We start from the raw sequence: 13,748 nt of genomic DNA on the forward strand, positions 1-13,748 counted from the left end.
TTACTGTAAGCGCCGTAGGTCGCTGTGCCAAAAAAGCGGGGGAGTGAAGGAGACGGAAGGACAAACATGGGCTGATGTGATATGTGTCTGTTTCCTGACACCAGACATCCAAAGCTGCAAAACAAAAGATGACACAAATACAGCGAATGGAAGAGGAAAGAGCAGACGGAGACATCGGCTTATGGTTAACCTCTAAACCTGAGACACCGCATAAAATACAACACTGTTGACACAACCAGCTTCAGGAAGGATAGGTCATAACCCAGGCATGGGCAACAAGGCTTCAGAATTGACTGGACTGGAAGTATCTTCGATTCGAAAACATCTCAGCAGAGGTTTCATGAGATGGATGGTTTATTTAACCAAAAATGTTGATTCTGTCATAATTTATTCACCCTCATGTCAAAGAAGGTATTTTGAAAAATGTAATTTTGAAGCATACAACAAAAACCTGTGTTGTTTTGGACCTCATGGACAAACATTTTTTAACATAATTTCTTAAAATATCTTCTTCTGTGTTCCACTGAGGAGAAAGCATAACATAAGAGTTCATAATGACTGAATTTACATTTTCAGAGGAATTGTCTATGATAATTGTAAACTCAGAAACAAGGGAAGAATGGATTTGAGTGCAGCGTAAACTAATTTAATAAAGATAAACCTAAAACATACAAAAAAACTGGACAAAACAAGACCCAGTGCTGAGTGCCTGGAGATATAAAGGTTTATCTGCTGGATCCATTGAGTAGGTTAGGTCTTGGTTGTATTAGTTGGTGTTCTCAATTTGTTTTTGTTTGTTTTTTGTTTGGTTTCTGTTTTTGAGTTCACCATCGTCACAGAGTCCCTTTAAGAATTATTTTTAAATTCCCATTTAGTCCTTGGTGTAGGCTACTGATTTTTTGAATGATCCAGCTCTATTAAATTAAAGAAAAATCTATTTTATTTGTATCATCTTATCAATTTTCTGATCATTAGAAAGGTAGTTTGAAATCCTCTGAAATATTGGAACTTCCTCCTGGGCTATCTAATAACTTGCAGTCATGACAGATTTACCCATTTCTCTTTGGATAAGGGCAATAATATCATATTAGATATTGCTTTTCAGAAATGGAGCATAAACCTAACTGAGTGCATGGCGATTGTATATGGCAGTATATCTTCACAAGCAGTCTATCTCCGTTATCCAAAGGGCAATGCATGTAAAAACAGATGTACGATTTGACATTAAACTCAAAGTAAAAGAGGGTGACAGTCACAAAATCCCAAAACAGATTTAGAAAATTCACAGACATCCCCCTCTGCGTTTGATGGCCATTGACTGTAAATGCCAGTGCTTCGGGTTATCTTTTAATTCCAGTTATGTTTCAAAAAATAAAATAAAATATATAGTAAAATAAAATAAAAAAATAAGATAAAGTCATCTGTTTTATATGGTTGAGAGCATCACTGTTCACCAGCACCAGCAAATGTGCTGCTACTAAAATCAAATAAAATAAAATAAAAACATCAGAAATAACTCTGACACAAGCAGGTAGGTCATGGATGTGTTCAGAATATGCAGAGTTATTTTCTGATGTTTTTTAATGGGTCTGTTTAATAATTTCTCTTTTCTGCAAACAGCTGAATGGATATCTCTGACCTTAAAGTGCAAGAGAAGTACAAATCGAGCCATTGTACCCAAAGAAAGTGTATTCTGGGTTTTGTTAGACACAAAATTAGAGCTTTCTCTGTGATTTACTGGGCTGTTTTGCTAATGGACATAATTTTTAGACTCTAGCATTACTGCTGCTTTGGCTGATACTGCCATCTGTTGTTCAAGATTGGGCATTACACCCAGATCAACAGCACAGACACAAGTAGGTCATGGATGTGTTCAGAATAACACACTACCATATAAAATTCCTGCATAGTATGTATATACAATGTATACTGTTTGAACTGTATGCACATTTTCTGTATTGAATACATAGATGACCCATTACATTTCCCAAAATGTGCAACATACAACAGAGCTTATTGCAGGGGTTACTGTATCCCACAATGCACTTACCTTGACCAGATAGTGTAATGATTGAACAGAAAGAATATTATTAATCTTTCTTTATTCGTTATTTGACCAAACAAGACATGTTTGAAATACAAAATTGACACAAAATTGAAATAAAATTGCATAATTGCATATATGCAGTTCGATGAGGTCGTAAAATGATGTAATAAATATTGGAAAAATGCCTTTTGAATCTGTTATTTTAAAATAGTATGCACTATGCAGTGTACACTGAGTATTCATTGAGCTTTGTAAGCTAGTATTCCATTCTGAACATAGAGTCTTATGTAGATAAATAACTGAAGAAAGTAGTTCATGTAAATTATAAAAATATACATGTAATTACATAACTATTTTAGGAGCCTACTTTTCTTTCTCACTGTTTCTTGTCCCTTACAGTACAAACGAGGCTCATCTGCCAAATGGCACTATTTTAAATCATTAATCTCTGGGCGAGTGTGCTGTGTGGGCATTCAGATTCCCATAATGTTCAGTGGCTGACAGCAGCCATTTTCCATGGACGAGAGGGCTGAAGAGGCCTGTTGACCCCTTTCCACCACAATCTTCCCTCATCACACTGTGCGACTTCATTAACTCTCAGGGCAATTTCAGGACTTTTTCCAGGCGTTGTCATTATACACTGTGCTGTCAATTACACAAGCCTGCTGCTTAAAAGAAATCCAATGATAAAAGTTCTCTGAAAGCCAAAAGGTCATCTTCTCCTGTTAACCTCCTGTTAAGGCTGGATGTTTTTTTACTCCTGATCTCAGCAGCATATCAGATGTGATCAATAATAATAGCTGAGTTTAAATCTTGTGCTTAATTGTTTTTCACATACATGCTTCACATAGTAAGAAGTATACCTTAAGCCTTGTAAACAGTGGTGTTATAGCTAGATCTGTGGGGAACACTCAAAGGTAAAGGGACAGAGAGAGGCGCTTTGTTAAAGGAACAGTGGGTGAATCATGGAGAAATGATGCCCTCTACTGAAACTAATGTGCCGCAGCTGAATACATACCGCTAACAATGGACTTCAGCAAACAGTGGGTCACAGCAAACAAAGGCATGAAGAAACAAAAGGAGAAATCTTGAAAATCTTCTACTTAGATTTGTTTTTATTTTTATTGTGTTTCATCATTTTATTCATTACGGTAATCAAAATGTTTATATATTTGAAGAAAAAAATAAATAAATAATAGTAGCCCTACTGTCACATAAGAATTTAATTTGAAGTCAGTCCTGAAACACTTTTTTTTTAAGAAAACACACATAAGCAATGCGAGCATCTTGACCAACCAGACAGAAACGCTGTGCATTCATGATGCACTCCAATAAGCGATGTTCATCTGTCTAAACAGATAAATAAACAACTTTCTTTCTCTCTATCCTATCAGTGGTTTGAAATGATATATGAAGTACCACAGACGGCTTTCCAGAGAGACAAATGCCAGTGACTCGCTCTGAAATGTCAGACGTGACAGTCGGAGACATGCCATGAGAACCTCTGCCTGACCAAATTGAAGCCCTCCTGATCACAAACTGGCTGACTGTCAAGATTGACAAAGGCCAATTTTACCTGCCTGGAAGTGAAATATCTCTCTATGACAAATATGAGGGCAGTGGTACTGCATTGCTGTTGAAGATCTTCTATAATGCTGGTATATGATAGGATGTAGGATGAATTCTGTAAATGATGATACAAGAGCAACTGTGCACAAGGAACTGGTTTTGTGTTGTAAATACTGGGCAACGTTACAAAATGAATACAAAGAAGCATTGTTACTCAGTGGATTTGTTTGGTGCTGTACGAGTGATCGGTCTGACAGGGCAGTTCCAACTTTAGGGTTAAAAAAACATTTTCAAAACCTATCCCAACGTTTGTGATTGTTGGATAAGGATTTTTATAAAAACCATCTGGATTCAAACCAGTCCGAGCCGGTTCAATATACTTCATTAAAGAGAACCGACTCAAAAGAATGATAGTCTTAAATCATACATCGTTTTAATCTCCACGAGAGCATTCACTCTCAGGTTAAATATTGTCCAGCAGCAGAGAATAAATAGAAAGACCTGGCTATTTTATTAACGGGCGAAGCTTCAAAACCTTTCCGAATCTTTTGTTTCGATTTCGAAGCGCATATCATACTAACAAAAGGTCACGTAGGCCTAATTTTAGTTTTTCATTGCATTTACAATACATTAACCAGCAGATGACCATACTGTGCGGAGTTTCAAGCCTTCCAAAACAGTGAATCACTTCACAGCTGATTTGCAGTTTCGAAGTTTTGTTTTCAACACCACAAACGTATACATTTTCATTATTTTTAAAATCCTATGCCAGTTGCAGCTTAATAAAAGACTGTCTTGAGAACTAGGCTAGTGGTTATCTGTCAGATTCAAATTAGTTGTTTTTACGTAACAATTTGGGATATAACGAAAGTTTATTACCTGTCTTAAAGAAAAAAAGAGTCCAAGAAGTTTACTAAGTACTGACTTCCCTTCGCAAAGACTTATCAGACTTTAGTCAACAGAAGCTTTTATTTAAGGAAGGCACATTAATCAAATACATTAATTTATTCAGTCACAATGTCTAAATACACAAACATACTCATTCACAAAAATCTCAATGTACCAAATCAATAACACCCTAAATTACAGTTTAATTCACAGCATAAGACAAATACAATAAAGGTTAGGATACAAATTTAATCCTGTTAAAATTTCATGTTGGGCTTAAGAACAGTTTGTTTAATTTATTAAACAGCAGTGCCTTTATTCCACAAATAGTATGGTTGGTGCACATATAAATTATACAGTGTGTATTTTAACAAGCTGTTCAAGAACTGTATAATCAGTGTTGCACTTGAAGGCGTTTTTTCATCATGGTCTCGTCTGAAGAACTCATGCAGTGGGTCAGAAATGTCCTGCACCTGCTGGAATAGTCCTCTGGACAGTCTCTGTATAGACTCACATGGGCTGGGGAGATGAAATCGAAACTTTCAACTGTCAGACCTTTCTCACGCAACACTTTAACCATCTTCTCCACATCCCTGTACCTGATCACCCGGTCTGCTCTAGAATAGAGGTACATCTGAGGCCAAGGTGCCGGGTGCTCCATCATCGCATCGTAGTGGTTCTTGTGAAAGTACTTGGTCACAGGATACAAAACAATCCTGAGAAGGAAAACAGCCACAGCAAACAATGCCAGGAGGAAGTACTGCAGTAGCACATTGACTTTGGGCCCCAAGGTGGTTTTGAGTGCTCTGAGCGCCCCTATAACGTTTTGACTGCCCGGGGCACTGTCCACAACCATGCCCACCACACACAGAGTGCTGAACTGATTGTGACTGTGCAATAACTCAACGATGTAGCGGTAAAGCATGAAGCCCCCATTGCTGAACACATGGAAGAAAATTGGGTTGTTCTCCACCTCATAGTCAAACAGAAGTTCAAGTAATTTTTGCGCAGTGCTTCTTAGTTCCTTGTAGCCCAGCGATTCTGAAATAAAAACTGTCTTCAAAGGAGCCGTGTAGCGTAGAGTCACACATCCCTACCAAGAAGAAAGAAGCCATTATAGGTACAATATGCATGAATGTGACTATGCTCCACTTTATGTCCCAATGGATTGACTTTTAATAAAATAATCATATTCCTGTAAAACTAAGGTCATATTAAAACTTAGAATTTTTTTCAGATGACATTTATACTCAGATTTTAATGTCATAAGGCCTGTTTGCACAAAGAATGCTAACCATAGTGATAAGTATAACTATAACTATATTAGTTTACGCTAATGGATGATAATGTTCTGTTCATTATAAGTGTGCACTTAAGTTGCATCTGATTGGCTATCAATGTTTGTACTGTTCATCAGCCTAGAAAAAGTGATTTCAATGATACTGTACCTCTGTGGTATTATTACAGCTGTGATGTGGACCTATTCTCATAGAAGTTATAGGTTATAGTATTACTAAATATTATTCAAATTAATATTCCACCTATGATGACCCAAGAGTGAAATATTAAATTACAATTATTTTGAGTAAAAAAAAAACATTTAAACACTAAGAACATACTCTCTCAATTCTGCTTCTAATTATGTTTTCTCAAAAGTTATTAGTTATAATGCTCAATGTGAAACTTGAGATATGTTTGAATAACATAAATAAAGATATAATATACAAATATTATAGATAGATAGAATTTCCAATGTATTCGTGCTAATATTTTCTTTGTTGGTATGTGGTATAACAATTCCTCTGTAGTGCATATTTGAAGAAAAATTAAACATAATGAGCCTGTGACAAGTGCGCTTAGAGATTATTTTCTAAAAGTCCACATGAACAGTTGTGACCATAATTGAAGAAACAACACGTGTATGTTTTCAGGGCATAGGAAAATGTCTCACCTGTTCATTATAAATAGAGCTGTATTTGGCGAGATGTTTGTCTCTGCTGCCCGCCCAGCCTAGCAGAACAACGACTGGCTCCTTTGATCCGCGCCAGTGTTTCTCTGTCAAGACAGGAATAATGTGTCCAAACAACAAGAATCCAGTGATACGCACTCACAGCATGTGAAATGAGTGCTACATTCCTATTGAAGCTTTCCAATTCAACATCTCTAAATTAAGGTTTAACACAGCTTGTAGGCTTCCATTCATGCAACAAGGCAACCCAGAGCTGCTGTCAGCCTCAGAACATCACTTACCTGAGGACAGTGCCTCTGGAAATACTATGTTGTAGTCTATACCATCATCCCCCATATTGACGGCTATTTCCCCAATCGCCTGTCTGCCATTAATAATTCACTTCAAACGAGTGTCGCGTTTCACTGCTCCTGTACTGCTGAGAGGACAGTCACAGTCAGGGGCAATACACGATAACACAGCCCGAGTGAAGCAGGCAACATCAGCGTGCCATTGTTTCATACAACATCCGGGTCACGAAGAGAACATTTCAAAATAAAGGTTCTTTAAAGACGCTTTCAAGCAAAACGTTTTGCTAAAATATTAATAATTGTTACTTAAAATTAAACGATTGAACAATAGATATCCTGTTTCAAATTAAAAAATTACAACTTCTCATTGTTAAATATAAAGTGCAAGTTCTGACAATCTACTACAATTAAATTCATACATTTTAAGTATTTTAATTGTCTAAATGTTTTAGAGCCACTGTAGGAATATGTACATAGAAAGAGAGTAAGAAATTAAACAATTATTGTGGTCCAAGTTGTGTATATGAGACAAAATTTATGTATTTCCAGTACTAAACAATTTTCAAACATTTATAAATCAGGCATTTCAAAGACCAATTCAAAGTCCAATTTACTCCTAAACCAAATTTGCCATTTGTTTCCTTGCAAAACTAAATGTGACCTCATATTCACTTTAAATGTGAGATTAAAACTTTAATAACCTTTAATGCTTTATGATGTGTGAGAACTGTTAACATTTGGACCCCAGGTATAAAACATGAAAAAGCACTATATTTCTCTGGATTTGTTTTATTGCGACACAACAAGTAGAAATACAATGAATGTTAGAAATAAACAAGACTACTTAAGATATTTGTATATGCTGTTCTATTTTTTAAAAAAAGTATGCCTAACATCATTTAGATACATTCACTCAACTATTAAAATCTACACCAGAATATCCAAGAAAAGCAAGTAAAACAAGAAAATTAAACAAGAAAAAAAAAGATTATTATAAAGGTTTTAATAAAAAGAAAGACATTAACAAACGCTTACATTTTATGAAGGAAATCATTGAAGTTAATAAATGCATTTGCTAAATTCACACAAACCTGAAAATCGTTTAATTTCAAAAACAAAGTTCACAAAACTATCAAGAAAGAGGCTTGTAAAGTAAAGAAGGTGAATGTGAATATATAATAATAATAAAAAGAACAGGTCAAAGCAACTACAACTCAAGTTACTAGTACCAAAGTTACTCTGAAGCATTGTATCATTCCCTTTCTTTCTCCCCAAGAAGCAAAGCCTTCCCATCAGACAGAGATTCGCCATCGGCTGCATCTGTTTCAAAAGTAAAAGACGGCACTGGTACGCTTACAACTTTGTGCATCTTTTCCAGCTTCTGCCCACTGGAGCTGTTAGTACTTGACCCTGGTGAGAGAATGGCAGTATCTGTAGAGATCTCCGTGGACACACGACGACCAAAGGTCAGGGAATTGACGCTGGAACCATCAGCCTCACTCTCAGTCCAACAAGAATCACTATCTGAAGCAGAAGACAAGCGTGTCTTCCCCCAGCGGCCATTAGCTCGCGCAGCATTGCCAAAGCTAACCCCCAGAGAGCACTGGCTGGTGAGGGTTGGACGACGGGAACTGACACTGCCGGAACTAAAAGAGGAACGGAGATCCTTCTCTTTGACACGCAAGATGGTGCGGAGTACCGGAATATAACGGGCAATAGCCGCCCGATACTTCGGATGCGTAATTGCATAGATGATGGGATTATGGATGGCTGAGGCCTTGGCGATCACAGCAGGTACTGAATTCATGTAGGGAGTCAGGAGGTGGGAATAGCCAGCCGTGGCTGTGAGGGCCACCACAGAGTAGGGCGACCACGATATTACAAAAAGCAAAATGACCAGGAGGGCAACTTTCGCCATCTTCCATTCATTCTGCATGCGTTCATACACCTTGTGCGTTTCCCCACAATCCAACTCTCGTATTTCATTCCCCGCAGCTCGGATAGCTTGGAAAATTCCAAAGTAGCAGCTGGCAATAATGCCTAGTGGGATGAAGAACACAAAAGTGAAGAGGAGGATGGTGTACGCACGTACTGATGGAGTGAAGGTCATATAGTCCCAAGAACAGGAAGTCTGAAGACCCTCTGGAACATAAGCACTCCAGCCAAAGAATGGTGGAAGGCTCCAGCCTAGGGAGTAGAGCCACACGACGGCCAATACCGCACCCGCTTTGCGTCGGCTAACTCTGCCAACGAGGGCAAGAGGCTGAGTTATGGCGAGACAGCGATCGGCAGCTATGGCAGTCAAAGTCATCATGGAACAGATCCCAAAGAGAGCACCGCAAAAGGCGTAGAGCTCACAAGAGCGCTCCCCGAACACCCAGCGCCTGTGCAGGCTGGCTGTGAAGAACACAGGCGACTGGGTTAGGGACATGAAGAAATCAGCAACAGCCAGGTTCACCACAAACATGTTCCCCGCGGTGCGAAGAGTACGGCTCCGGCAGAACACGTAGACCACCAGTGCATTTCCAATCACTCCGGTGATGCCGACTATTAAGATGACAGAGCCGATGATGTAGTGGGCATGATCAGGAACATCCACGGTGGGGAACGGGTGTGGAGGCTCATGGTGGTGGCTATGGGTCGGCCCATGGAAAGGCGCATGGAGCAACTTGTAGCTCCTGCTGCCAAGTGACTCCTTAAAGCCTGCAGTGCAGTTGATGTCTCCAGGGGCACAATGATGCCCTCTCCATGAGGAGTGATGGCTCATGTTGTGCAGTTTGATGTCTCAGAGTGGTAAATTTATTGTATATAACAACAATGGTAATTTTTTTAAGAGAAGTGAAAAAAGCAGTTAAATTCTCCTGTTAAATAATAAAGAGTGCTGTTCTTCTCTCTGTGTCAGTCTGTGAATGATGGCACCCTACATTAGCTTTTTATATACTAATCAATGCACCACCAAGTTATTATTGATCGGTAAGTAGTTTGTGGCTTGGCCTGCTGTAGTGGACGAAAATGGTCACTTGGCCTATGGTTACGTTAAAAAAGCACTAAATATTTTAAACTTGTTAAAATCATCTGGACGATTTTGCTTTAGTGTTTTTTTATAAGAAGAAATAAAAAGATACATTTTTATGAGTGTTGGCAAACTTTACCCTGTGACTACAAGCTAAAATTATGTATAATATCGATAATAAATGGGACTGGCATAGAGAAAGACATAACATTATTTCAAGTTTGAATGTTCATTTGAAATGTTGGCAGTGAGTTGGATAACCCTGTGAGAGGTAAAGAGGTCACCAGGAGGAAATGTAGACCATTAAAAGCTGTTTTTTAGAAGACAAGTCATTAACTATAAAAATGCTTCCACTGTGTTGTTTAGAGAAGTAAATTAGGGCAGATGTTGATGGAAAAAAGCACTTTTTGACCCAAAATAAGGGTGTATGGATTGTTTGAGTGGATGCAGTGAGCCAAATCAATTTATGCAATGTCAAAGTGGAGCACAATGACTGTTCCAATAAGGGCTGATTAACATCCCTCATCATGGGAACTGCTCACTGACCTGAACGTGGACTGAAATGATTCTCCCTGTTCCATTTAAATAATGATCAGCCTATAGCCTTCAATCTTTTTCACAACAAGGACTTGCCCTACTTTAGAAAAAATCAGATGAATGTGTCTTAGCAGTCATTATTAAAACTAAACATAGTTTTATTTTGACCTTCAGTTTAGTAAGTGACAAAAAGTTTGTGAACATGCCGTTTCTAGTTAATGGGCAAACTATTTGGCCAGGCCCTTTAATTCCAGAGGGAGAGAAAATCTCAAAATACTCTGACATACAATGACATTCTTTAGAATAGTGTGCTTCCAAATTTGTGACAACAATTTGGAAAGAGTCTTTTTCTCCTACAGCATGACAATGCCCCCTTTGTGCACAATGTAATGCCCATAAATTAATGATTTACTGAGGAAGAACTTGACAGGCCAACACAAAAGCCCAGACATGAAACCCATTTAACACCTCAAGCCAGTCCTCATCATCCTACATCAGTGTCTGACCACACTGACACATGTCTGATTCTCATAGACATATTTTAGTACTTACAAGAAGAGTGGAAACCATTCATGCCAAAGGTTTTGATATTTAATGCTCAACAACCATATACAGAGTTGGTGAAAGTAACTTTTAAAAGTAATGCATTACAATATTGTGTTACTCCATAAAATAATAATTGCATTACTTAGTTACTTTTTAAGTAATGTTTTGTTACTTTTGCGTTACTTTTCAGCACCTGAGCTGGGCTTGTTTATTTATTTTTAATAATAAAAAACCCAAAAGATGTATTATTGGCAACAGTAAAGGCCCTTTCACACCAAAAATAAAACTCATAAGCCTCAGCCTGAAAGAAGTGCCTCTTCCTCTGCACCTCACTCCCAATTTCTCTCAACATGGGGGCAGGAGTGGTGTCAGTGAATAAATGCAAAACAAAGTAACTTGCATTACTTATTTGAAAAAGTAACTCAGATATTGTCTTGTAAATTTAAAAGTAATCCATTACTTTATTAGTTATTTGAAAAAAAGTTATCTGATTATGTAACTCGCGTTATTTGTAATGCGTTACCCCCAACACTCACACCATATGTGATGGGTATCAACATACGTTTTGGCTATATAGTGTAAAACAACTTTATATGGCATTTTCCATAATTGGTTGACTTCATTCACAATAAATGACCTTGAGATATCACTCATCAACTAAACATTTTATATGATTTGTAAACGCTAGCAAATGAACCAAAGAACATTAATCAGGCATGGATAACTTTTTTAAATTAGTATTCTAATATTAATATTTTAATTTTAATTAATATTTTATTTTTTAATTACTCAATTAATTAATTAATATATAGATATATAAAAAAAACGGGCAGTCGTGGCCTAATGGATAGAGAGTTGGACTTGTAACCCGAAGGTCGTGGGTTCGAGTCTCAGGTCTGGCAGGGATTGTAGGTGGGGGGAGTGAATAATCAACACTCTCTCCACCCTCAATACCACGACTGAGGTGCCCTTGAGCAAGGCACCGAACCCCCAACTGCTCCCCGGGCGCCACAGCAATGGCTGCCCACTGCTCCGGGTGTATGTTCACTACTGTGTGTACACTTGGATGGGTTAAATGCAGAGCACAAATTCCGAGTATGGGTCACCATACTTGGCCACACACCACTTCCCTTTCCCCCTTCAAGTTAATCTTAACTTTAAAAAAATATTATTCATAATCATATCCATTTTTAGAAATCCTTTAGAAATTTATAAATGTATTTTAAAAATATTATTCTTACAGACTAAACCTTAACAATGAATATTTCTGTTGACTTCCACACTAGAAAGCTGTAATTACGTTGTCAAGTGCACTATGTCATTCAAGAATGTCTGTCTCACAGGCTTGTAGGTCGAGGTAGGTCATGTTGCTGGTGGTAATCTGTGACATTTTCGGTTGATGGTCTGTGTCTTTACTTTCAGGGGTACCAGCAGTCACGAAGCCCTTGCCAGGTTTGTGCACAGTTTCCTTGACGCATCTGATCCCATTTGGAATTCTCATTCCAGTCCACATCTGGGACTCAATCTCAGAGCTGGATGTGATGAAATAAGACACATACATTTTGATTCCACATGTGTCAAATTTGCTTGAGCAATAAATCAACAGAAGAGTATTAGGATGTTAATTTGTCAGATATTTACCTGTACATTGATGATGTTTCTGCTCCTTGTGCTAGTAAATACGGATCAAAAAGAACAGTCTCTGTATTGGCCAAACAAAACCCATTGGCCCTTCTTACATCTGTAGAAAAGCATTATATGTTAGCTTAAAAACTACAGTTTAAAATCAAGTATCAGTTCAAGATCAATACAACATTAGAACTGGTGAACACACACCAGCTACAGTGACAGGACTCTGGGTGAGAGGCTGGATTGGTTCATACATGGTTTTCAAAGTGTAGTCAAGAGGAGAAGTCTTGAAAAATGTAAGAACTGCCGCAGAGTGAGAGAACTGGAAAATAAATTACATGCATGATTATTTACAATAGGGCATCTACACATTTATTATTGACAGGGAATTGATTGGCTATAGTCTAATGAAGCACCTTTTGTGGCATTTTGATTATATTTCTCAGTAATTTTTCCACTTCATCCAACCTCGTTTTAATGTTATTGTTTTCCTCTGCTTCTTTTATCCTCTGTAGTGCTGATAAAACATACACACATAGAATAATGAAGTCTCTAATCTGTTAAATGACCGCTTATTTCAAATTCACATAAATGTCATACCCTTAAGCATCATTGATTGAGACAAAAGTCCTCTGTCGTCTGGAAAGGATATACTTAAATTCTTAACGAGTTTTACTAGATCGTAATATCTCCTTCGCAAATATGTTATGCTTTTTTCAGACCACTCAGTCCTAATCTCGAAAAACTCCTCTTCTTCTCCAGCAGCACCAACAGCGAAACGCTCGAGCCCAACGACCCAACAGTCCTTCACGGTCAGCTGAGGAAAAGTCTCCATATTAACACCTGCCATAACGGAGTCGTATCATAAACACATTAAATAGTAATTAAAGTAATTATCATTTAAACTAAATTGAATAATACGAAATAAGAAATGTGTTCCGCTGCAAAAACGAAAAATACAATTGATAAAACGCCGAATATTCCATCGAAATTAGATGGGGTTTATTATCTGATACAAGTTCGTAAATCTTCTGACACAAGCTGAACAAACTTCAAACTCCTCCGCTTTTCTCTTCGCCTGAGCTCTGAAAGCTCCATTTGTGCACATTCCCTGTTAACTCTTTTCCAAAATCAGGAATTTCTCAAGTACTAGCGTTCACACATCGATTAGATCTTCTAGTCACTTATTCTTCTTGATGGATGCAAGTAGGCGTTCCTATTCTGCGCAGCATCCAATCGCATCAGGCGGCAGGGCACTAG

At 37.9% G+C, this 13,748-nt stretch overlaps 3 protein-coding genes across 3 annotated transcripts; all 3 read right to left on the minus strand.

Moving 5' to 3' along the window:
* Positions 1–4,555: 4,555 nt before the first annotated feature.
* tmem53 (transmembrane protein 53) lies at positions 4,556–6,976 on the minus strand. Its single transcript, XM_079379067.1, has 3 exons — positions 6,755–6,976; positions 6,456–6,559; positions 4,556–5,597 (listed from the first exon to the last, which is right to left on the minus strand). Exons 1-3 carry the CDS (start codon positions 6,807–6,809, stop codon positions 4,899–4,901), a joined length of 858 nt encoding a protein of 285 aa, XP_079235193.1. The 5' UTR covers positions 6,810–6,976; the 3' UTR covers positions 4,556–4,898.
* A 569-nt stretch (positions 6,977–7,545) lies between these two features.
* opn4.1 (opsin 4.1) lies at positions 7,546–9,530 on the minus strand (the record flags this gene model as incomplete). Its single annotated transcript, XM_079379060.1, has 1 exon — positions 7,546–9,530. The coding sequence occupies one exon, from the start codon at positions 9,528–9,530 to the stop codon at positions 8,016–8,018; it is 1,515 nt and encodes a 504-aa protein (XP_079235186.1). The 3' UTR covers positions 7,546–8,015.
* A 2,647-nt stretch (positions 9,531–12,177) lies between these two features.
* Positions 12,178–13,338, minus strand: pxdc1a (PX domain containing 1a; the record flags this gene model as incomplete). Its single annotated transcript, XM_079378787.1, has 5 exons — positions 12,178–12,391; positions 12,501–12,600; positions 12,696–12,810; positions 12,905–13,005; positions 13,089–13,338. The coding sequence occupies 5 exons, from the start codon at positions 13,336–13,338 to the stop codon at positions 12,178–12,180; spliced, it is 780 nt and encodes a 259-aa protein (XP_079234913.1).
* Positions 13,339–13,748: the final 410 nt, after the last annotated feature.

The sequence above is a fragment of the Barbus barbus genome (genome assembly GCF_936440315.1).
Source record: "Barbus barbus genome assembly, chromosome: 26".
NCBI classification, from domain to species: domain Eukaryota; kingdom Metazoa; phylum Chordata; class Actinopteri; order Cypriniformes; family Cyprinidae; genus Barbus; species Barbus barbus.

What these genes read in the sequence shown, in the direction of transcription:
- tmem53 (XM_079379067.1), bottom strand. Translation starts at nt 6,809, where the DNA reads ATGGGGGATGATGGTATAGACTACAACATAGTATTTCCAGAGGCACTG. An exon ending in TCCAGAGGCACTGTCCTCAG is followed by an intron (nt 6,560 to 6,754) that starts GTAAGTGATGTT and finishes CTGTCTTGACAG; the next exon opens with AGAAACACTGGCGCGGATCA. An exon ending in GCTCTATTTATAATGAACAG is followed by an intron (nt 5,598 to 6,455) that starts GTGAGACATTTT and finishes TCTTCTTGGTAG; the next exon opens with GGATGTGTGACTCTACGCTA.